The sequence below is a fragment of the Nomia melanderi genome, chromosome 8 (assembly GCF_051020985.1).
Source record: "Nomia melanderi isolate GNS246 chromosome 8, iyNomMela1, whole genome shotgun sequence".
In the NCBI taxonomy this organism is placed as follows: Eukaryota; Metazoa; Arthropoda; class Insecta; order Hymenoptera; family Halictidae; genus Nomia; species Nomia melanderi.
Window position 1 is genome coordinate 12,580,634 of NC_135006.1, and position 25,132 is coordinate 12,605,765.

General features: G+C 41.9%; 2 protein-coding genes and 1 long non-coding RNA gene across 5 annotated transcripts in view; 1 reads left to right on the forward strand and 2 right to left on the reverse strand.

The window, feature by feature from the left end:
- Positions 1-27: 27 nt before the first annotated feature.
- LOC143174777 (uncharacterized) lies at positions 28-1,852 on the reverse strand. 2 transcript variants are annotated; one of them, XM_076369824.1, is made up of 3 exons: positions 984-1,852; positions 487-650; positions 28-389 (listed from the first exon to the last, which is right to left on the reverse strand). In XM_076369824.1, exons 1-3 carry the CDS (start codon positions 1,075-1,077, stop codon positions 387-389), a joined length of 261 nt encoding a protein of 86 aa, XP_076225939.1. In that variant the 5' UTR covers positions 1,078-1,852; the 3' UTR covers positions 28-386. The 2 variants fall into 2 exon arrangements, with proteins under 2 accessions (XP_076225939.1, XP_076225938.1); XM_076369823.1 differs by having other exon boundaries at positions 460-650.
- LOC116427458 (uncharacterized) overlaps positions 647-25,132 on the forward strand; it is a 267,123-nt gene continuing 242,637 nt past the window's right edge. For both annotated transcript variants that reach the window (XR_012999112.1, XR_004235071.2), the window contains exon 1: positions 647-1,053. This is a non-coding gene — a long non-coding RNA (uncharacterized LOC116427458). The remainder of the gene's footprint in view (positions 1,054-25,132) is intronic.
- On the reverse strand, positions 2,144-6,668 carry LOC116427454 (maltase 2). The gene is made up of 9 exons (XM_076370007.1): positions 6,497-6,668; positions 4,219-4,398; positions 3,990-4,144; positions 3,792-3,926; positions 3,513-3,718; positions 3,239-3,434; positions 2,704-3,158; positions 2,495-2,635; positions 2,144-2,420 (listed from the first exon to the last, which is right to left on the reverse strand). Exons 1-9 carry the CDS (start codon positions 6,666-6,668, stop codon positions 2,219-2,221), a joined length of 1,842 nt encoding a protein of 613 aa, XP_076226122.1. The 3' UTR covers positions 2,144-2,218.

The following is a 25,132-nucleotide window of genomic DNA, read 5'->3' on the forward strand; positions in this document are numbered from 1 at the left end:
TGTATATATTTTTCATTTATTTTATTATAAGAAAACATACAATACATATGTCCCGCAGACTATACTACATAATCCGTATATTATAATCACTTATAAAAAATAATTTCTTATCCTAAGAAATTCCTCTACTTTCTTTACTTATATGCTGTTCACTTGCTTTCAATTATTTACCTCATTCCATTTCTTATTTCGCATTTGCGTTGAATGCTAGCTAACGCGAGCAGAGGAATCCAATGCTTATCTTCTATCGTGCTGATAGCACAAAAATGCTACATTTATCGGTCTAGACATGTACACTGTTTGTTGGTAGACTTATTTGGTAAGAGATTACAAGCTGTATATAAACGCGTAGTACATATTTCGCGTAGTTACGATGTCCGGAATACTCACTGCAACAACGTGGTAAACATAAATATTTCCGTCAGTTAAAACCCGTAGAAAACGCTCGTGTATACTCACTGTGTTTGTCGTGTTCGAGATACGTACTTCGCCAGATCTTGTGCAAGTTTGCGGCAGCAGGCAGCAGTAAGATAAAACCGATGCAATCAGCACTACTATTAACATGACCCACAGAAACCAGAACACGAACAGACGAACGTTCATCCAAACCGGATTAATAGTGTAATATCGGAGATTGTCGTTCATCGATTCTGAAAATAAGTGCGTTAAGTTCGGTTAAGTTCCAAAGTGCGTCAAATGTAAACAAGTCAATCCAATAAGTTTTATATCCATCGAGTTTGTTTCGTTATATTTTACGAGAGTGATCGAGCATCGAAATTCGTCGATATTTTGATTCGTAACTTCACTTCGACCGATCGAATTTCAATAAACCGACGCGTAACAGTGCGCGGGCATGCAAACAATAGACAGGTGCGCGGTGATTGGTCGAATTCAAATTCGCGACTTTGGGAATCCGTTAACGACTCGAGCGTCGCGGGAACATTTCACGGTGATCGTATGTGGTGATGATGAGTATAGCAAACCTGCGTCCCATCGCTTCTCTTTGGTCCCGTTGATTCGTATGGCGTGGTAGACGGGCTTGCCGCAGAATAGGTGAGTGGTTTCTTTGGATTCCATTGTTTTCACATGCTACCTTTCTTCTGCCGTGCTCGCCGTTTACTATCTGAGTGGCCGACTAACGGATTTCTTGAATCATCGTCTCTTCCGTTACACATTCGTTTGTTTCCCGATATGACGACAGAATATATACATATGTAACGTTCAGTTGTGTTTACGAAAGCCGAACCGATTTGGGCTGACCGTCGACGATCGGTCTCGCTTAATAGAACAATGAAGGCGGACGCGTACGCACGAGATAAATATAGGCACGAATAGATACCGATTCAACGGCGAAATTGCTTTTGCCACCCCTATTGTTGTTTTTCCGTTACTCTTATCGGCGCGCGAGATACGCTCGCGGCGTTTCCAATATATTTGCGTCCCGTCCGACTCGCCGCTTCAATTAGAAGACGCTCGACTCGTAACAGATAATTTTAGTATACGATGTTTTTAACCCTCGTCCACTGCAGATACCGAGTCGCTCTTGACCTGTCTCTTTGTGTTCGAATTGCTGCGATGTTAACCGTCGAACCACCTAACTCGTGGAACGTAGATTTCACTCGTTTGTTTTTCACGTTTTTAATTGCAAATGCCGGTTGTATGCTTCTTTTTTATTGAACCGACGTTTAATGGTCGGCTAACGTATAATTTTATTATTATCGAGTTTGTTTCCAACACGGTTTCTTGTGTTAGACTGATTTACATTTTGAACAGTGGACGATGCATTCCTATCTGTACTACTTGAATATCTACACTGTCGAAATATCATGACTGTTCATGATATTGGTATATATGCAACTGGCTTCTGAATGACACGTGCCAGCAAGTCAGTTTATATAACATGCGGTGCTATGAGTCATTTCACACATTCTCGAATTTGTGAGTATACTTAGATAGTAGGAGTATTTGTGTTATCATTGATATGGATTACAATGGCAATGCAGACTGGGGGGTTCAACACCTGGGGCCAATGTCTCGCAACAAAAATAGATTCATTATCTATAGATCAACGTGGGCACATGTACTACAGGTGTGGAATGAAATATGAATTCATGTACTGTGGTTCTTTTTATAGTTACAAGCGTTTAATGAAGAAATACTTTGTCCACTACAATTAATTTGATTCTTATATAAGGAGGATTTATGCGTATAAAAATATTTAACATTTAAATAAGAATGTTACAGCTAAAGTTATGGTTATTATTAATTGTAACATTGTCGTTGAATCAGCAGCAGAATTATGCCCTGGCTTTTTAGTAGTCGATGTTGGAATTGTTGGATCTGGCTCCATTATTTCTGTAACTTTTAAAACATATGCAGCATTGGCACTGAGTATCAACCTTTCTGCAGAAACAGTTTTCCTAGGGAATGCAATTATATGTTACTTGTAGGTACCACAAGGTTCATAATAGATTGAATGCAAAGTTCAACTTACATAGTTACAACAGCATTGCTAGAGGCAACAACAATCTCCATGGAATCCTCTATGTTTGGATATATTGAAGTTAAATTAACTGTCTCTTGCCGCAGTCCCAAATTAACAATAACAACATAAGTTGAATAATTCTCCAAGAATCTAAGCACAAATGAAAGAGGCTCATTATTGAGCATCTGTATTTGAGTCTCTAAATACTGCATACAAACCTTTTCAAAATAAATACAGAATCGTTATTTATGGTTGTTAACTCATAATTGCCATGAGTGAACTCTTTTCCTTTTCTGAGAGTAGAAAGTAATTTATAAGTGTTCAAGTTACTCTGGTTCATGTGCTTTTGCAATTCCACATTTCTTGTTGCATAATCAGGATGTATAGGAAGATACGTATTCTTAGTGGTTGAGAATCCTCCAGATGTACTGGAGTCCCATTGCATTGGTGTTCTTGCTGGGTCTCTAGAGTATTTTTCATAAGTGTTTGGTCTTCGCGATTTACCCATAGGATCAATCGTGTCAGCCCATGAAATTTTCCTATCTAACATTGCTATTTCTTCTCCGTAATAAGTGTATGCCTGGCCAGGCAATAATAAATTAAGCATATTGAGACCATCAGCACGATTTAATCCAATTCTCGAAGCTGCTCTAGGATTATCATGATTGGAGAGCTGAAAATATAGAAAAAAATATGTCCTTTTTAGACCAAATACACAGAACAGGTATGAATTATGATCATATATCTTTTTACCACCCAGTTTGTGCTTGCGTTATTGGGAATCATTTCAAGCCAGTCTTGTATAACACACCTGATATCCCCAGCTGTGCTAGTATTTTGAATAGAGGTAATAAAATGAAAATTAAATGGGGGAATCCCCTTATTATTACGGTTACCATAATATTTCACTAATGTTTCATCAGAATCAAAAGACTCTACAATCAGCAATCTACAAGCAAACAATTATGTTAGATTAATATCAGTACCAAGAAAGTAATTCCTTACAAATCAACATCTTTGCATATACTTTGAAGTACTCTTGAATTTTGCTACCCAATTATCAATATACGATCGAATTCTGTATACAAAATCCCTGCTCTCAGGTAGTCCTTTAGTGTAATTTCCATTCCCGGCAACAGGTTCATTTCTTAAATCCTCATCTTCGAACAAATATGACACAGCATCAATACGAAATCCATCAACATGTCTTTCCAACCAGAAGCGAAAAACACTCTGCAACGTTGAAAGCATATCAATGTCTAATCGACTTGCAAAGTGTAATATTATCATAGCATTAATAATATACCTCTAATTCTTTTATCACATCTTTGCTTCTTAAATTGAGATCAGGTTGGGATTGATGAAATTTATGATAATACCACTGTTTCCTTATTCTATCCCATGTCCAAGCAGAACCCTCCTCCTCGCTGTAGGTGCTCACCTGAGATAAAGAACAAGAGTACCAATATTACACCTTCTAAAATTATCTCAGCATGTGGCATACCCAATTATTAGGTGGTATCCGTTTCCCCCATTCCACAGATCCGTCCGCCCAGACATAATAGTTGGTATATGGTTCGATTTTATCAACAGACCACTTGAACCACCAATGCCTGTCGCTAGAATGGTTCGGTACTATGTCCAAAATGACTTTTATATCTGCGGAACAGTACCTCGTACAGAGCAATGCTTTCTTCAATTTCAAATGGAAATTGTTGACACACGAAACTCACCACGCTCGTGCGCCTTCTTTATCAACAAATCAAATTTATCCAAGTTACCAAAAACTGGATTTACGTCGGTGTAATTTGAAACGTCGTATCCAGAATCGATTAAAGGCGATGAGTAAATAGGGTTCAACCAGATAGCATCAACCCCAAGTTCTTGGATGTAGTCGAGGCGACTGATGATACCTGTATTCAGAATCCATACATTTCAGGGTCAACTTAAGTATACAAAAAAATTACATAATTCTCCAAATTTTCGTTAGATCGTCGTTCGAGCTATATAACATTTTGTGGATCGAACTCCGGAGATAATCAGCTTCAGAAAGATTAAACTGAACACTGACCATTGTTAACCTTCAATTTTTTTTCTTGAGTTAAAAACAATCCAGTAATAATCTTGAAGATACAATGTAAATTTTGTGTATTTCATACGAGAAGAAAATATAGTTTCAATGTCTTGTACTCATTATTCATAGTGTAGAATCCTAGAATAACTACCCCTTCGGTTATTTTAGAGGTAATCCTAGCTCGAATCGTAGGATCATAATTTTTGTAAATTTCGACGTTTTCAATTGCGAATTCCTTTCGTCGAACGCACCGGGAATAACGATTCCCGTCGAACGATAATGTATCGATGCCTCGTTATCGGTGACTCGCCGGGAATGCTGAAGTAACTTCAATTGGTACATTGACCAGCGAATGATAAACGAGACCGACACGGCAACCCCGTTCTCGGAGCGACCTGATACCCCGTCGATATTACGAAAGTAGGCTGGCCCGATCGGCAACGTTAGTTTAAACTTCTCTCTCGCGAAGGTTGTAATGTTTCTATTTTATCGAAGACTTTTACCGTAAAACATTTCGTGGAAATTAAAACTAGATAAAGATTAACCTAATAAGCGTTTCGAAAATTCCTCTATATCGTTTTTAAGACTACCGACCAGTTAAATTGACCTATATTAATTCTTTTTAGTTCGAGCGATTATATAATCAACTAGTTCAATGATTTCTCAGAGAAGCATTTATGTTTTTCAATATTTCTGGCCCATCCGGTAGTTCTAATGTTAAGCAGTTTACCGTATTAAGTTGCGAGTGAAATAGGTCCATTGAATTTTCCTAAATATCAGACTACATTTCTACGCAATCTCCAATCAATTAACGACCATAATTAACTGTTCCACAATTATTGTAAAACACAGTGAAAATCATCGGTAATTCAACCAAAATCCATTCGTCCATTTGCGAGTCTCCCAATATTCATAGGGTAATTTCATTGGTCCGCAACGTACGATCGAACACCATCTATTACTACTATTGATTAACTGGCTAAAGGACTCTTTGAAATGCCAGAGTAATTACACTAGATCACGGGGCATTATAACACCTAGTTAGTTTCAACTAGCTACCTAACTAAGCACTAGTCAGCTAGTCCTTCATCCACTTTCTCCTCAAGATTACCATTCAATTCTCCTCCATTTCTGCCAACAGTTACATCAATCAAACATTCATCCCAAATTTTGATGGAAAATTCTCGATCGTAGACTAGCAGTCAGAAATTTTTAAGGTCTCGGCCACGTATCCGCTGCTCGGACCTAGCCGAGGCCGTTTCCGCTGAATCGAGCGTCCGAGTCAGCACGTCGACACTAGGTTCACGATGTCAGCATTCTGGATGACGTTCCTTTCCATAATCTGCCTGAAATGGCATACCCTACCCTCTCATTACGGTGTATCTATACGTTGAGTAGCGAACTCCGAGTAATGTAGTACCTGATGTTGAGACAGAAAACAACTCTGCCAACTTCTAAGAAGCAGTCTCTGTTTCCGGGTTGGAGTTTCAAGCTCTTCTAACCGTAAATAATGAAACTACCATGCACCTACTGCTGCACACTTAATGTAATTCCGAGTAAGATGGCCTGATCTCGTTTACATCATCAAATTTCTCTATTTTCATCTTCAGTGGTATACTCAATCTTAGCTTATACACCTACTTAACTATTCTTATCTAGATTTGCTATCATAAATATACATCTTCTTTCTACAGCAATGATACCTATGATCATTCTTCCAAAAAAACAACCATCCCTCCCCGACTTATTTCCCAAAGATAACAGAAACCACGTTAAGCCTCCTAATTTAAGCACTACATTTTCACCGCACGTTACTGGAGTTCCCCCATTTTCGAGCCGTTCGTTCCTCGCGCCGCAGCCTGCGCTTAGCTACCACACGAAGGGGTTAGGCGTTTCTAGCAACACCTGTGGATTCCCTGGTGAACCGTTCCACGTACCCTCCAAGTCGCCCTCGCCGTCTCCGTCGCTGTCCTGGAAGCCCCTTGGCCAGACTTGATAGACCAGCGCGGTTTCCCACCATTCCTTGTCAGCGATGTTCTCCGTTCGGCAGTCAACGCAGCACAGCGCCGCCAGGGCCAGCAGCAGACGTAATACGCGGCACCCGGTCATGTTCCGGCCGAGGAACGAGAGTTTCGCGGCGACCCGCGATTTCGTCCTGTTATATATTTTCGCTGGGCACTGGGTTATCGAGCTTTATCTCCGCTATCGGCGATGACTCCCAGCGCCCTTATCGCGCGCCTGTTCCTTGTCCCCGAATCGACGAGGCCGCGCCATTGTTTACGCTCGAAGCGTTTCTTCGACGCTTTGTCCACAGTGTCGGCCGAATTTCGGTGACGTAATGTTTCATAGATCCCGAAATGGATCTTCGCGTTCACGAGTTCGGCGAAGAAACGTTCGGGATCTGTGAGATGCGATTGACCCTTTGACTACAGCAGCGAATGGGCTTTTATTGCCAATCGTTGCGTTTCCAAGCGAACGTGGATGTAACTGAAATTTCTTTCTAGTTTCAGTGAATTGTCAGCGAGACAGTAGTTCTAGAGTATAGTCGTGAAGGAGGTTAAGGGATGAATCGTCATTGGAATCTTGACTTCTCGGTTTCTGGGTTGTAAAGGGGATGGTATCGGTTGTCAGAGGATTAGACGAAATGTGTTTTCCTAATCTTCGTAAGAAGTTAGGAAGAATGCTTGAATCGTTCATTCAAATGTTAGCTGCAAGTGTCATGGAATGATGGATAGGGGATTGCGGAGATTGGGGATGAAGGAATTTGCTGGAAACGCTTTCACCTGCTGATCTTCGTTGCTGATGGAGTACAGCTGCGAATTGCTGTGTTTTAATCTAGGTGTATCAAAGTTGCCTCTGTAACTTGGTTTTCATCTGGAATCTTTATTATTTAATCTATTCGTTAATTTATTAGTCAATCGTTGGAGTACCTTGAAATCTAGGATACCCTATCGGAATACTGTCCAGAGAGTTTGCTCGTGAAATCTCGTCATTTACTGTGTCGGTGAATTGTTCAAATATTATCGCAAGTGGCAGTGCAGCGTACTCGGTTGGAACGATTCCGCAAACATTGCGGTTCCTCGCGATTTATACCGATTGAATTATCAGAACGCTTCTCGAACTACCAACGGCATAGCAGACTTTTGTTTCGGGCACCTATCTGCGCGATGCGATCGCAGGGAGCACGGTCAAGGGGTATCGGATGTAGGAACGTAGTAGCGAAGGCTCGCGATTCTTGCCAAGGGGAAGAGATCTCTTGGCATTGTAGATCTTGGCGCCTGTCCTAAGTAGTTTGGACGCGGGCACGGACGATCGGATTGCATCTCTCGGGGCTCCTCGAAGGAACGCACGAGATAACTTGAACGATAAACAGTCTCTATGGAGATAGACACTAACATCTAATAATGATTAGAAACGGGTTGTTGGTTATCATAGAGATTTAAGTATTGTAATTAATTAAAGAATCGTTACGTTCGTTACGTATAATAGTTACAATCAATTGCAGAAATATTTATTAAGTTCCATTGAAAATTTGGTACTTCAATTTCGACATTTCAATTCTAATATTTCCAACATTCTAACTTCTATATTTCAATTTAATAGTATTGTAATTGATTAAGGAATTGTTATGTTGGTTACGTAAAATAATTACAATCAATTATAGAATTATTTATTCAGTTCCACTGAGAATTTTGATATTTCAATTTCGACATTTCAATTCTAATATTTCCAACATTCTAACTTCTACATATCAGTTTAATAGTATTGTAATTGATTGAGTAAAGCAATTAATTAAGGAATTGTTATGTTGGTTACGTACAGTAATTACAATCGATTATAGAATTATTTATTAAGTTCCGTTGAAAATCTTAATACTTCAATTCGCATATTTCAATTTTAATATTTCCATTTCAACATTCCAACTTCAATATTTCAATCTAATAATTACAGAGTTTTAATAATCATCACACCACGTTAATTCGGACAGACTTCAACGGGGACTCGCCGCGAAAAAAGTTTCCGCCAGACAGGCGAGACGTTGGGAGCTAACCAGAGCGCACGAACGACGAGTTAACTCGTCCCCTTTACTCCGCAGTCCGACCGCGAAGTTCCTTAGCCAGGAAAATGAATCGGGACCTCCGGCCTCCGTTTTTCACCGTGCTCGGTAGCATCGGCGGCACCGAGCGTCGGCCGTAATTAATTCCTGGGTCCGCCGGTTAATTAAAATTCCCCGCGACTCGTAAAAACGATGCGCCGCCGTTTGAACGGCCCACGGCCCCGAGCTGTCGTACGGAAAATATCGCCCGTATTTCACCGACCGCCCTTAAACGGTCTCTGAAATAATTCATAGCCGCGGTTAACCCTTTGCTCGCGGTCCAAGGTGGCGCGCTCTGAATACTTCGACCACAGTGGCGCGTCGGGGGTGCGTTTGCGGCGGGTCTGCACGCGGAAACATGTATTCTTTTGTTTTCTAATGGGAAGTAGCTTTGTAATTTACGTTGGAACACGAGTAGCTACGTTCAGCAATCGATTAAGGATATAGATAATTGCATGTCGAGCGCATTTTTCGTTCGCAGCAATCTTTTCGAATGATGAAACGATAAATAATGATTTAACGCGTTGAATTCCGTGGGGGTCACCGGTGACCCCGACCTAATCGAATTACTGTAGTCCAATTGAACGATGATTATATGAAAACATTTCTATATTATAAATAATGCTACCTAATACGATGACGTTCAGGTGGATGAACGTGGAATAGTAACAATGTAACTCGATTAAATGATTTAATATTATGTTTTGTCCATTCTGTGTATTTTCCTCTATGAAATCGTGCGGCGTTCAACGTGTTAATAGCAATTTTTGTTTTGTGACTTGATGGCGAAGGGAATGAGGGAGAAGAATGTGAAAAATTTGGCACGTTGTAATGATTAATAATTGTAATATTGGTAATGTTAGTTGTTGGTAATCGTAATAGTGGAAATAATTGTTAGTGATAATCGTAATTAACAATTGTAGTGACAATTATAGTTGTTAGGAAATGTAATAGCTGCGATAACAGATATCACCAATTACATTAATAGTAACAATAATTATTCGCAAATCGCAAAACAAACAGCAATCGCAGAAACAACAATAATTATTAGTAATTATAAAAGAAATAACAATAGTTATTAACGATTATAATAATAGCAATAACACTTATTAGTGACTGTAATAATACCTATCGACATCGTTCGATAAGCATCGTAACTTCGAAAACGAACGCGTCGAAGATATTTCATCGTCGCATTGATCGCCGATACAGCTCCCTTAGCTTCCGTCGCAGCTCCGCTGTAAATCCGCCCTAATTCATCTCCTCGTGCAAGGACATAGGCGCGGCCTCCGTTATTTACCGGGCCAGCGAAAATTATTGTAAATTGGGGGCCGATGCGGCACGGCTCGTATCTCGCGAGGATCGTTACGTCGGGATGGTTAGTATTTCCCGGCGAACGGTTAGTTTATCGCGCACCCATCGCGAATCGCTGGACGATGGGTCGATAACGTAACGCGTTTAGTTAACCCGGTGCAACCTTTCGCGGGGAGTAAAGCGTCGCGACGCGAGCGTGCAATTAGAGTTGTTCGGCGTACGAGTTTCGCATTTTCCGGCGAGTTATTATCGTGTATATTTTATTGTTCTACGTACAGTTGTTATACACGGGTTGCCGCGAGAGTTTCGGGAAAGAATGAGAAATGTCAGATAAGAATAAACTAATGATTTGATTGTTTCTCAAAATGTTCTTCTTTAACATTAATGCATTTCCAATTGAGTTGTACCATTACTTCTTAACTTAAAAATGTGAAGCATTATGAAAATATATGGTGAGGCTAGAAATGGATTCCGAAACTTCTGCGGCAACCTACGTAGTAATACTGTGCGGTTAATGTAGCAACGGACAGTTTAAGTTTTCAAGCTTAAGGACTAGAACATTGAAGGTTCATAAGGGTCAGGTTCAGGTTTCGAAGCTTTAAGGTTGAGTCTTGAAGCTTCGGTCACTCGAAGCCTAACTTCAATCATTGCTGTAACAGCGAAAAGTAGAACAGTAACTCTGAAAACGGTAGAAAGCAATAATTTTGATATAAGATGCAGAACAACGAAGGGGGCAAGGATCAGAAAAGAAAACTTCATCTACAAACTGTAAGTGTTAGATATCGAAATATGTCTTGCTGACATTTATCTTCCCGAAAAACAGGGACAAAACTCCGCCATTTTTAAATATTTTGAAAAACAAAAAATACGTTGTAATAGAGAAAGAATATAATAAATGATAACCAAAGTTTCAAAAATGTAAAACAATCCTTTCCTGTACAAAAAAATTCATAGAGATAAGCTCGTTTTCATCCGTCTAAAGGTATTTCCCCCCTTAATTCTTGAGAAATCAAGACCCATGGAAAAGGGTAAAAAGGGTATTCAAGCCGCCGATAATTAATCGGCAGACCCAAGCGTGCGCATGAAATATACCTGAATAAATTCTCGTGCTAACTTCTCCTCCACTTTCGAACCCAATAAAACCTTTAAGAAGTTTCCTAAAGGCAGGGATATTTAAAGCCTTCGATCGAGCCCGTTTCAGTGAATCGAGGAGTCTTTTACCTCCGAGACGCTTACCTTCCGGTTAATCCCGCTTCGGAGATTAGTCCTAATTTTCTCTTGCATTTCCAGATGTCCAGATGGACAAGCAAGATACGTCGAAGCTGAAGTCTGTTTACCGTCAAGCGCGTTCAACTTGACGAGACAAACTAATAGCGAGTAGTGTAATCTGATTTGGACTTAGAACTATGACCTGCACATCTGATATGGTCCTGTAGTCGTCTAATAAGGCTGTGTAGTAGTCGTAAACAAAAGATTGAAACAAAATGATCTAAGCACAACACGCTTCGCCCTGCTCCACTCCGCTCCGCCCTGCCTTGGCCCATTGTTCCTCTGACCGGCAGGCTCCACCTCCTAGAAGTTTGGGCCCTTCCCCTTCCTCAGTTAGCTCCGCCCTCTGGAGGTTTGCTCCTCCTTCTGGGCGGCTGGCTCCACCCCTACAGCTTTGGCCCATCCCCTTTCCTCAGTTAGCTCCGCCCTCGCCTCGCCTCCTTACCAGTTAACCCCTCCCCCTGGATGGCTTGCTCTTCTTTCTAGGCAGTTGGTACCCCCCTTTCCCAGTGTATACCCCTTCTGTCATAGCAACAGCCTTACAATGCACATTAACCCCTTTGCTTCTCGTGTCACGGCGCCATACGCTTTCTGCACAGAATTTTTTCCATAAAAATCGAATGTAATTCCCATAAATTGTCTACATCATGGACAAATACAAAATCAGCGCGTTTCATTTTTTAACGCACCGCAGTTGAGTGGTTGAGGTTTAATAGAGGGAACAAATTTTATACGACAGTATGTATAATTTATATTAATAAATTTATTGTTACATGCCATATAGTTGTATATTACTGTATACGGTTGTATTACATTCTCGTATTTGTTTGTAAAAGGTCGATGTAAACCTCTCTTTAATTTCGGCCGTTCTGATGGAGCAAATACCACATTGCGTCGGTTAGCGCTTTTCGATCGGAGGATCCTCTATGTCCATCCGGACACTCGACGCACACGCGTAGTGTGCATCGGGATATCGCTCGTCTCTCGGCGAACGGCCACGGAAATATAACGATGTGCAATTTGCATAGCTAGCCGGATAACGACGGGCCCGCGAACGATCACCGCCGCTTATTTATTTCCCCGTCTGTCGTTTCGAGACGAAGCGAGTGGCTCTTGAACGGAGGAATGGGGGTGGAGCGACTCGGAGACAGAGGGTTAATCGTATTCCAGTCAACTTGTGTGCGGATCTTCTTCGTTAATTCTTCGTCTTGGGCTGAACAGATCAACGAACGACAAGTATACTCACTGTCAATCGCAGCATTGTTTTGTTCCCCGTGTATAAATATTATTCGGGTCCTTTCTTTGGGTAACAAACAAGGGAAAGAAAGATTGATGGCTACCAAACGAAAGTTGTGGTTCGTTGCACTGAAATTTGAATCATTTTCTCATCACCTTTGGATTATTCTTTTGAGAATCTCTTATTTAAAAGGAATAGTTGGGTGCTATTCATTATATTTCTACCGATCGAGCATCTTCATTTTCTGTCGAACCAAAGGTGTTCTTGGTTTTTAGAGAAACTGAATTAGCCAAGCTTCAGTATGCTTGGCAAGAAATCTGAAACGCCGTCGTTTCCCGCGATCCAAGGTCTCTAGTTTCTCGAATTTCCCGGAATTGATAGAAAACGATCATTCCGTCGAACGTGGAAAAACCGCGTCGGAAAACAGTGCAACGTCGTCGCAGCGGATTGCTAGTTGGCCAGAGTCAGAGGTTAATTCGTTTATCTGTCGGTGTCCGCGCGAAAACAGCCCGCTTATCTGTTTTCTCGGCGCGCCCCGTATCTCCGAGCAATAACGCTATCTTTCCATAGTTCGGCCAATAAAACGACCAGTTGGCTGACTTGTTTGCGCCCGGGGGATGGCGAGGAATCGAGAATTCTGGAAAGTCTTCTGACAGAGAGACCAACAAGTTTCTCAGAATTTCTGATTGCGAGAAATCGAACATTTCTGACGAATTTCCGGCAGCAAGGAATTGAAAAATTTTGAAAAATTTCTGAAAGCTGCGCATATAACTATAGTTATACGAATTGTAGCTATGCGGAAGTATACGTTGCGTATTTCATTCGAAAATGTTCTGTCGTCTTTTAATTCGTCAATCAGCAATGTTTATTAGAACATTACAGGTAATATAGACGCAGCATCGCAAAAATAAACGACAAAACGTTTCAGCCAACCTAATAGCAATTGTGCACCCCGTATATACAGAGTGGCACCTGACAACTTTATAACCGGCGGGACGGGCTCGTTTTCGCCGCGGCTTTTCGACAAACAATTCATCCCTCCTCTGTCGGCCTCTTTTTTTCGGATCTCGGGCAAATATCGAATCGCTCGTAATTAAATGGAATGGAATGAAGAATGAGGGATGGGGGGTGGGTCGAATTGAAAACTTGTGGTCCCGTTGATCTCGATCGCTCGGCGTTCTCGATGGATTCGATCGAAGGGTCGCAGTTCGGACGAGTATGAAACTTGAAAACCGATTCGACACGAGTGTAATTTTTCTCGGTGAATTGGACCGGACGAAGGGTTGTCAAATGAATGTTACATTTTCAGCGTGAAACTTGAAAAATTGTTCGACGTGTGTTTCATTTTTCAGCTAGTCGTATTCGAAAACTGCACGCGATTTCCGGCGATACGTTCAACCATGTTTGTTTCGTTCGTTTTGAAAATCAGCAGTTGAACTTCGGATTCGTATGGACGTCCAAATGTTCACTAGAAAATAGAACTATATAATTATACACATAACTGGAACTACAAGAAAAATATTGCCGAGTACAAAGGCTTGATATATGCACTTTCGTCATTTTCTCGAGAAAATAGTAGATTTTATTGCTCGATACTTCTGTTAAGAATACAATAGAGAGACTAAAATTATTTATCCCGATAAACATTGCACAAACATTCTAAATACTCGTTATTTATTATTCCCTAATTGTCTTACACGTTCGTGTTACACGAGTCGCGTGTGCTTTTCGGCGCAGAATTAAGCCGCTGTAAGCGGATTATTGAAAGATTCATTCGTTTAAGGGGCGCGTTAGGTAATTTCGGATTTCGGGGATCGTCGGGACCTAGGCAATCAGCGGAAACATGATTTGCCACGCGGCGGAAAGCGACGAGAAGCCGATGAAAGCTGTGTACGAATACTTAAGGGTGGGAGCGCGAGCTCAGACGGATTAACCGTGAATAACTCTCTCCGTCGAGTGTCGGCTTATCTTTCTATTTATTTATGTAACTTATCGTGAATTATCTCGCGACACGCTCCTCCGGCGAATTCTTGGTAAAATGAAAAAGAGAGGAAAGTGGAAATGGGGGACGGAAGAGCGCGCGACGGTGTTCCCTAATCGCCGAAAATTGAGATCGGCCGCGCCGATATCGCGACCGTGCAACACAGGAAACTACTTAACGATAAAAGAGCGGCATTCTTCGCGAACCTCGTTACCTTCCTTATTATTTATCGGAGAACTGGTTCAGCGATGATATAATAGCTGGATCGACGGCTAGCGATGGGACCGACTGGATCCTTCGGACATTGTGGTTCTTCGATGTTTCTGGAAATATTTAGTCAGCACTGGTACGAATATAAATCTAAATAAATTTATTAAACAGAAGTTTAACGGTATTTTTTGGTTCAAGTACGTGTGAGTTGTTTTGGTATTTTCTCGTTTGATGTGAAAGATATCTAAACATATGAATATCCGAACGTTCGAACGAACAAACGTCCAAATATCCAAGTAGCCCAAGATCCAAAGATCCAAGCATCCAAGTATCGAAATAACTTCTATAATACTTAAAGAAAAAGGAGAAGGTACATCTGGATTCACTTTAGCAACCAAATACCGAATATTTAAAGGTCTATCACTTGTAAAGCATTGCCGAAATAAAAAGAAGTTACAGATGAAGATTGCACTATCCACAGAACCTCCTTCAGCTGAAGGTTATAACTTCTCTAAATAACTTCTCGAGTTCTGGTAGCTAATGCATATTCTAATTGAAAGACCAAGCGACCACAGAGTCTTGCAGCCTCAGTTTAGCTGCGGCAGCTACTCAGAAGTCTCCTTGATCGAGACCAAGCGGACGTTTGATCCCAGTCCTAGCCCGGAGAGCTCTGTAAACCGTCCTACATATTATATTGTGGAATGCAGGCGATTCAGAGCAGAGGTCTATTGTCCGGGCAGCACAATGGGGCCATTTCGACGCCAATCAGGCCTTTCTGAAAAACAATTAGCGCTCTCGTCGCGACACACCGGCCGACTAATTCGCGAGTCCCCCGTGTGACGACGAGCACCGCGGTAGAATCGCATGAAACGATTATTATCGTTCAACGTCTATGACGTTACGTTGAACAAAAGACACTCCGAGCGGAGAGCAACGAAACAATCCGGCCGGCGCGACGATGCAATCGATTCTTTGCCGCACAGTCGGTTGTTCCACCGATCAGCCCGGCCGAAAGATCATTTGAACTATTTTACCTGTACCGAAAAATTGTTGCTGTTCGAGATGGCTGAATACGCGGGGAACGATGTTCCACAAATTTCTTTATCCTTGGAACATTCGAAATGTGCCGAGCTATCCCGAAAGTCAGGCATTTTTCGACGCGTTTTACTTTTAAATTTCGTTTAGTATCAAAGTTTTTATGTAAGTATACGTTCTACCTTTAATGGTTTACCTTTTTACCATGAATCTTTATGCAAATCATCGATATTTCATTCAGTCGTGCAATTTCACGAATGATCTTGTCACAGATCAGGTGTCACGATCTGCAGTGTTTCGAACAGATATTTTCTAAGGACGTAAGGTTTAATACTTCGAAACGAATTTTTTATAAATTTATGTCACTTTCAACTTCAGCTATTTCTCAGCAGAAATGTTGTGATTCTTTAATTTGCTCAGTAGTATGGAGAAATTGCAGAAAATCAGTAAATTAAAATCGGTAAATGCTTCTATGAAGCTGTATATGATTTATATCAATAAATTTATTGCTGTATGCAATATAATTACACACTATTGTATACTATTACATCTCATTCTCGTATTCCCTCGTAAAAAGTCTATATAAACCTGTCTTTAATTTCAGCCGGTCTGATCGAGCAAATACCCCACTGTGCGCCGGGGACACGATTCGTTAACTTTCATTCTCTGCAGAAGCAGGTGATTTAGCGACCCGTGAGTACGTATCGTTCGGTACAGCTTCAAAGTTTGGATTGCTTCGTTAAACCATTCGCATTCGGATGACGTGCTCGTACAGTAAAAAAACTCGTCGCTGGTTTCAAACTGCGCTCGCGACATCACGAGCACACCTTTTGATTTCGGTCGAATATATTTAACGATCGTTTGGTGTCTCAGATCGATTTCAGACCTCCATTATAGAGCTCGAAAGTTCTGGGTAGTTGTCCAGGCGAAAATCACGAAATGTTCGATTTCCTAAATAAATCGTTGTCACTCAGAGAATCCAACGTTAAAACAAATATCAAGAAAATTAATGTTCTGCCTTCTGAAATTATTATTCGACGCATTCGGAAGCTATAAAAAGGACTTTTTAACCCAGAAAAAACGGAGAAACTAGTAATAACTAATAATCCTTTAATAACTGAACGGAAGATTATTTATCTCATTAATCCTTTGCACTCGGACATCCTTTCACTAGAAATATTCGACACTTTCCGATGAGACATAGACGACGCTATTTAAAACGAAGCAATGAGGAAGCACACGTAAATTAAGAAACAAAGCTATTTTATAGAAATATTTCGCGTATTGATGTATTACACGAATCTTAGTATTATACGTAACACTTTGTAACTCTGTTACATCGAATCAAATGGTGACCGAGAGTCATGTCTCGAGCGCGAATGGTTGAAATCGACAAAAATCAGAGAATATCAAAAAATCGACTCAACACCGTGGCTTCTGAGCGACTCGAATGTATCTGTGCATTCTCATCGTCCGTTCTGCTAACAGGATACCCACCTTCATTGAACGAGACGCGCAGATTCAGCGTCAGGTTGCTTCGTTAACAGCACTCCGGAAGTTAGCCCGTCCGTCGGACAAACTGGTTGTCCGCGGAAGTTCGAGGACGGATGTGGGGATCCGATTGTCGGGACAGGGTAATTAAGCCGCGCTCGGCGGCACCACCGAGCGCGGGCTCTTAATGAAACGGCAGCTGATGTAAATAACATTTAATTGTCTGTATATTTTTGCACTTTCGACTCAATTACAACGAATTGATTCTTACGTCGGTCGCTCGTCACGCTTCTCACTGATTGCTCGCGCGCCACCTGCGATCGGGCAACGAGGTCGGAAAACCGGAAACGATCGACGCGTCCTGTAACCTCTTACTGGCAGCTGTGATCTACACCCGGAAATAATAAGTTTTTGTACATGTACTAATTGTATATTTGATTTTTAACCGATTAACATAGGTTAAAAGTACATTTTGAAGCTAAATCTCCACGATTAAGTGATCAAGATCCAGTGTTATTTGCTTGTGACTTAAGTGAATTTTGCAGCATCTGTATACGTTGTGTATTTAATTAGTATATTTAATTACATCGTGTCGTTCTGTGATGATTCCGTCGTCCCATAAGTAACGTCGTTTCTCATCTTGCCGTGTAAGATTGTTCGATGCCACTTCGAGGATGCCATTGGGAAAGTAATCGAGAAATTGGAATGGGTTCTACACAGGATGGTCAATATGTGGGAGAGTAAGGAAAGATAAGTATTCATTTTCCATACTAGAAGTTGGCATGGAAACGACATTGTTTATGGGATGACTTAACAAACAATTTGTGGGGCATCACGGCTGAGGTTAGAATTTAGAGCAATGCGAATCTCGTTAAAGTTCTCTCCTTTCCGATCGAGCGCCTTGCTGTTCCTATTAATCGACTCGCTTTTAATGATCCATCGATCGCTCGTTAGACGGTACGTCCTCCATTTTGGAATTTCGTTTCGCCTCGTTGCGCCGATAGCAAGCGGCCGCCATCTTTCTCGAGGAGCTTACCTCGGTTCTAGTTTTCTTAGGGGTTCTCAACGAGATCGTACATCAACAATTAACACGTGTCGCCAATCAATTGGTCGTTCGATAACTCTTACATCCTTTCAACGCCGGAACTACCAAGAAGACAAATCGATTCTGTAATTTTCCGTTAAGAACTCGAAGAGTGCGTCTATTAAAATTTCAATTGACTTCGGTTTCCATCATCGCCGCATCGAAACGTTCAACCATAATTGAAGAATATCTATTTCTGTGATCTTTCGCATTGCAAAACTGCATTTTACGATACATTTCCTGTAAATGTGATTTATATATTTCGATTAATATTGAATATAAATCTAAGTTCTTCTTTCAAAGCGATTTAAAATTGAAATCTTCAATCTTGTTCCGTATGGTAGTTCGAGCGTCCATTGAAGAGAGAAGTCTTTCTCTTTTCTCTTTTAATTTTCGTTCTGATCGATTTCGAGGAGCCAACGCACGACCAATTGGCAGCTTAATAATGCCAATAATAATGAGCATAGGCATAAAACGGCTTAACGTCTCACAACGATTTTACAAGGGAGACCCGGTCGACCCGAGTGCTCCCACGCACTCCTGTACAGTAGGAATTATACATAGAAGACGGAAGATAAAGCTTTGTCGCTCCGTGGTAAGAAGAACGCCGCGGGAAGATCGATACCTCGCGTATAATCGGACTCCGTTCGAGGCGATCCTCGCGTGGAAATATTCTCTCGCTCGTAATCCTTCGGGAGATGTTTTATTATCGGTGTTCGCGGATTTGATTCGCTTGCAAAGTGGATTTTTAATACTCGCTGCGAGCTAAGATTACGGGACACAATGATTTCGTCGATGAATCTGAGATTCGATGGAGTGGACTTTCTTTTTGGTACCAGCGAATTGTACATTGTAATGTGTAACTTTGAATATTGGTAATGAAGAAATAAAAGAGAAAACGAATTTATTTTTTAATTCTAACTTCACTGAATTGCACAACTTTTAGTATTGAAAAAGAAGAAGCAAAAGTGAAAACAAATTTATTTTTTAACTCTAGCTTCAATGAATTACACAACTTTTAGTATTGAAAAAACGGAATAAAAGAGAAAACAAATTTATTTTTTAATTCTAGCTTCAATAAATTACACAACTTTTAGTATTGAAAAAGAGGAAGCAAAAGAGAAAACAAATTTATTTTTTAACTCTAGCTTCAATGAATTGCATAACATTTAGTTTTGAAAGAGAAAAAATAAACGAGAAAACAAATTTATTTTTTAACTCCAGCTTCACTGAATTGCACTGTAAGACTTCCAATATCAAGAAAACAAGACGCAACTCTTCTGATAGAATAGACGCATCCACAAATTTCCGGTTCGTGACCAGTTTATAAATTGAAACCTGAAGCATACTATGAATATCAATGAAATTTCAGTATAAATGTTAAATATAAGCAAATATAAATTTAATGTGTAACATCGTAATGCCAACAAAATGTTATATACCAAATTTCCCTCAAATTCAAGCATGTTCCATTATCTATCGAGTTGCAGGAAAATCCTCGAGGTAGCTGCATTATGATCTAGACGCAGCATCTTGCTTCTATCGATGATCGTTTACAACGTTATCCCTGAAGGAACTCTATCAGCGTTGCCGATAAGTCTATTCCGCGCGATAAGCCTCGACCTTCCCGTCTTCGGGTTAGTTAAACAATTTTTCCCGGTGATGCAAGCGATACGTAGATGAAAACGTAATCGCATTTCGTTGTACGGCGCGAATCGTCGCTGATAACGGAGGTTCGTGCGTGACGCGTGTGTCGAAAACACGGGCAGGGTTGGAACGGAAACGACAGGGGGCAGGGGGAAGATGGAAAAGCGATTTGCTTTTAACCGCTTGCCTTGCGATCACCGATCGTGCAGACTTCGAATCGAATTCAATAAAGGAACTAATCGTCGAGTCCGGCAAATGCTTCAAAACAGATGAACGTGTCGTGGTTCGGAAATGTTTCATAGTTTGTCGCGTAACGAACGCGTTGACTGTTGCGATGGTTATTAACGAGCAGAGCTTTCGAATTAGTTGCAAGTAATTTAAAGAATAATACGAATGTGAGATTGGAAACAAGAATACTATTGACGAATGAAAATGTTTAATGAAATAAGTAATTGGGCACTGGCGCGAACTCAGGAGAGTGATATCAGGTCGACAGTATTTGTTTCTGATTTATTTATAATTTACCTGTGCCATGAACAAACATTGCATAAAGCACTTGAAATTCTCGTGGCGGTCGACGCGTTAACTTGGCACTTTCAGCGAAGGAAATGGGGATAAATGGCACGACTGTGCGTAAATGAAGCTACAATTGACGGGAAATGATGAAACGAGGATTATAAGCGAGCAACTACGTTATCTTGCACTTCCTTCTGTGCTTTTAGATCGAGACCGGTTGAATATTCAATTGTTAATATTATATTTGAGCGACAGATTGACTCAATCGTGGAACCGTCGACTGTTTCAACGTTGCTTCGATGTCGAACATCTCGTAGAAAATTCAAAACGAGAGGCTATATGTAACAGAATCTTCGAGCAAATCGCAAGGCGAGGGTTTAGCAACGATTCACGTGAACGTTGAGGGGCCGAGAAAAAAAAAGCGGACAAACGTACGAAGATCGAAAGCGTAAAGAACAAACCGAAGATACCGTGAAGTGTCGACCGAAAATCACGGACAGCGTACATAGTTTCTGCGATGTCGTTCGCCACATAATCTCGTTCAACCGCGCGTTCCTCCTTCCTCTTACAATGCTACGTTCAACTTCTTGGTTTACCTTGGCTAGGACTTAATCTATCGGAATTCCTTACACGCTAATCGGGACCTGGCGTCCACCAGTGGATCTTAGCAATCGATCGAACAGCGAGAATATTCGAGGCCTCTGAACGACCTGCGAAGAAACGGTCAACGAAACGACGAATTCCGCGTGGTCGACGGGAAACCGGCGGCAGCTGTTCCCTCTGTCGCATTCCCCAGGGTCGGTATCTCTTTATTCTCAACGGAGACGGCCAGTGAACTGCAGCTCGCCTCTCGCTTGATTAAAATCGAACGATCGGGACACGTCGCGTTCGCCCCCCGGTTTCCCGTCCACGCCGCGCTCTATCATAAAATCAGCGATTTTTCATCATCTATTTACAACAGGACTATTTATATTATAATCTACAATCATCCTAATCACCGGACAGACGATCCTTATGGCGAGGAAGAAGAAGGATCGAACCGTTCCAACGTTTTCACCGAGAGATCGTCTTGCTACGATCTCTCGCTGAAGACGGCCGCGGTTCGTCTCTTCGCGATAACGTGACCTATCGTTAACTTTAGGCAAATAATGCAACAATACAATATATATTATATATACACGCGTGTGATGTCTAACTACTGGCGAGCAGAACTTGTGTTGTGTTTCGCTTCACGGTACAAAACTCAGATACAGTGTGCAACATCCGTCTCGTCTCCTCTCGTTCTTTCACCATGTTCGCGTTCGCTGAGCGCCTCGTGGAAGGGCTAGCCCCTTCCCGCTATGTTTCCTATACTTTACAAACTTCTCTATATCTTACAGCGTAAAGTTCGGCTCGCGGAGACGCCGCTGAAAAACGCGACCGCTCGGCGACCGGGCTTCCCTTTCATGAAACTTTCATAAACCCAATTGGTTAGCCGGACGATCGCGACCGCCGCGGCGAGAGACAAAACAGCGGCGAATGATTGCTCGCCGGTCTCTAGTCGAGATCATTTTCTTCGGGCCGCAAAGTTTCGGAAACACGGTGGATCCGGGCTGAGCACTTCGGGAAGATAATCTTCTCCTCGACGCGGTTACGCTTTTTCTCCGCGAGAAAGCCACTGTTTGTCTCTCGGACGAAGTTATTTCTCCGCGCGAGCAATCCGAGTTTCTTTCGGGACGAGATGTTTTCTGCTTTCTCAAGGTAGTTATCTTTTCCCGCCGCGAGAAAACTACTGTTTTTACTCGCGAGAGGTTCACAGATTGCCTCCGTGAGACAGCTATTGTTTTCCTCCGCGAAAGAGCTATCGCTTTTCCCTTTAAGAAGGCCGTCGTTCGCTTCCACGAGAAGGCTAATATATTTCTCCGCGAAACAGCTACCGCGTGTCTCCTCGAGGAAGCTTCCGGTTCCCTCCGTCAGAGCGCGCTCGCTTTCTCCGCGAAAGAGCAACAGTTCTCCGCGAGAGAGCCACTGCACCATTTCGCATCGTCGAAATTCGTATCTTCGCTCGCTTCCGTGGTTATCCCAATTTTCATTAGATCCACCATTCCTGGAAACCCACGCCGAGGTCTGAAACTTCAGCTTTCTCGCGCAGCCCACCGCAATTCGAAGTGGAAACGGTCACTCACCGGTCGCCCCGCGTTTCCAGCCGCAATTCCGTGGCCCGACGAGGACGAGGCCGACGCCCGAAATCTCGGGGGCGGTCTTCCGCGCGTTTAACCACTTGGCTTGGAATTTAATCGGCAACTATGCGGGCCACGTGCGTCTATTTAATTTTGCTTCGTTGAGAACGATCGTCCAACGTTTCCTTCGCTGCAAGCGGATAGTGGACGAACAGCGCTGCTCTATGTCAAATAAATTGAAAAAGAGAGAACCGCAGGGACTAATCGACTCCAAGCCACGCGGCCAATCGCGCGCGCTCCTCCTCCTCTCTACGAGTTTATCGTGCAAAGTAGCGTCGCTGTGGAGTCGCGAGCCGAGACAAAAGGACTAGAACGACAGATCAAAGAGCGTAGAGTAGAGTAAAGTTTAGAGTACAGTAGAGTAGAGTATTTATATTTGGTAATTAGAGCATAGGGATACGTAATCCATAGGTCCGCCGTGCGGAGAAAGAGAGACAAAGTGTATTTTATGTATACTCAAGGACCCCCTCTCGGTAAAATCGAATAGAAACCTCGATACGTGTTTCAGAATGGGTCGTCGTGTATTTACAAAGAAGTACATGGCCAGCCCCCTGGTCGATCATTCATTGTCGACGGATAAACCGGTTAAACAAGGGAAAAAATTGTTCCTTTCGGTTATGTTTCTTTCGTTTTTCTGCTCTAACGCGGCGCGGCCCGGCGCGTCGGAACCTCTAGGGGGTTCCGCGCGCGGCGCCCTTTTTTTTCTTATTCTTCGTTTTTTCGTTTCGTTCGTTGGTCCGGATCGAATGTTTCGCAGTGGAAGTTGGTCGTTTCGCGCGTACGGTCTCGACTAATCGCGCAAGAAAACTCTAGAGCGTACATTTGTACCGAACGAGCTAGTTCTTTTTTTTTTTTTACGGAGAACAGACGGTTCCTCTTTCTTCAGTCGTGCGAATTGCGAACTGAGGGCAGCGTTGTAAAAACGAGTCCTGGCCGCCGAGTCTTGAAACCTGTAGAGCTTCGGGCTCGACACCGGAGTCTTCGGCGCTCGAGTATTTACTTTAATCGTTAAACTTAGGAAGGTTAACGTACTTTTTCGGGGGAAAGCCATTTTTCTCCACGAGAGAGCTACTACTTTTCTCCGCGAGAGAGCTATTGCTCGCCTATATTAACACTTTCATTTTTAAACTTTAAGCTTGAAACTCTTGAGGCTTCTTCTGTATTTGAACACGAAGACACGAGCTTCATTGAACTTTAACCATTAAGGACTCAACTTTTAAGGTTACACCTCGAGACGACGAGAACTCTGTCGGTTCACAACGCTAACCGAGGCTACTTGTTTTTTTGCGTTTTTTTCCTTGTTTTTCGTTAATTTGGTTTACGCGTAAACTGGTCCAGGCTGTGCGTATCACCGTTACGTGTTTTTGATCTTGATCGTTTCGGTTGATCGATGCAGATACTACTCTCTCCCTCTTGTTTGTCTTCGTATGAACTGAATCGAATTGAAACTGGAAACGAATCGTTTCGTCGCTGATCAAGCTCGATCGTTCTTCTTTCGGTTAAAGGATCGCAACGATAGACAAAACACCGAATACAACCAAGTGAACAGGCGGCGATAATCGGATTACGTGATTATCCCACCGACTGTGATTCTCTTAATTGATTACAATAAATTGATCCTTGTTTGATTGTCGTATAAAGAGGTAAGAATTGAAATCTTCACTTAAAGGTACGGGAGACTGAACTATGGTGAACAGAGAACGCATCGATCGTTTCCTGTGATGCATATCGATGCATCTGTCTAAAAGTCTATCAAGCCACGCTTTAATTCCAATGGACCGGGCAATAATATCAACAATAGAATCAACAGTTCATTTATATTTACCTCACGCTCTACTTATTACGTTTGCTTTCATGTTTTTCATCTTTTTCCCACTGCAATTTTTCCACGAAAATCATAACCTTCTAGGAAATAACTTATCATTCTCGTAATCCTTCCTTTAACACGCGTTTCCCTAAAAAATTACAATTATCCAGGAATCAAATCCGATCGTCACGAATCATTTTATCCATACAAAACACACATAAATGCCACTGAAAACGATGACGACACGTGATTCGTACGACCGTCCCAACAAACGACCGACGCGTTTCCGTCTGTGTAACAAGAACATAATAGCTACCGATATGTTCGAGAATGGTGGCAAGTGTTCGGTCGAGAAAATTCGACAACGATCTGCATCTACCGCGACTCGTCGCGAATCGGTCCGGTTCGTCCCTCGAGCGACAACGAGACCGCGAACTCCTTTGCGAAATCTACAGTCGCCTATAATCAAATCTAGAATCGCCAATTATTCTAAACTAAAAGTCCTCCTCCGAATTCTAAATCGTCTGGCCTACTTCGACGCCGGTGTCAATTACGTTAAGTTATGTCGATTAACGTACGCTTCATAGAAAAACATTAGAAAAACCAGTTACAAGTAGAAATTACGGAGTGCAATTAGCACGCTCGCGACCACGCGTCACGTATGCAT

Excerpts from the sequence above, each read along its gene's own strand:
- LOC143174777 (XM_076369823.1), bottom strand. The coding sequence starts at position 1,077 with ATGGAATCCAAAGAAACCACTCACCTATTCTGCGGCAAGCCCGTCTAC. Across the intron at positions 651-983 it reads AGAGAAGCGATGGGACGCAG|AATCGATGAACGACAATCTC; the intron begins GTTTGCTATACT and ends ACTTATTTTCAG.
- LOC116427454 (XM_076370007.1), bottom strand. The coding sequence starts at position 6,668 with ATGACCGGGTGCCGCGTATTACGTCTGCTGCTGGCCCTGGCGGCGCTG. Across the intron at positions 3,719-3,791 it reads ATGTGATAAAAGAATTAGAG|AGTGTTTTTCGCTTCTGGTT; the intron begins GTATATTATTAA and ends TCAACGTTGCAG. Across the intron at positions 2,636-2,703 it reads TCTGTATTTATTTTGAAAAG|ATTCTTGGAGAATTATTCAA; the intron begins GTTTGTATGCAG and ends ATTTGTGCTTAG.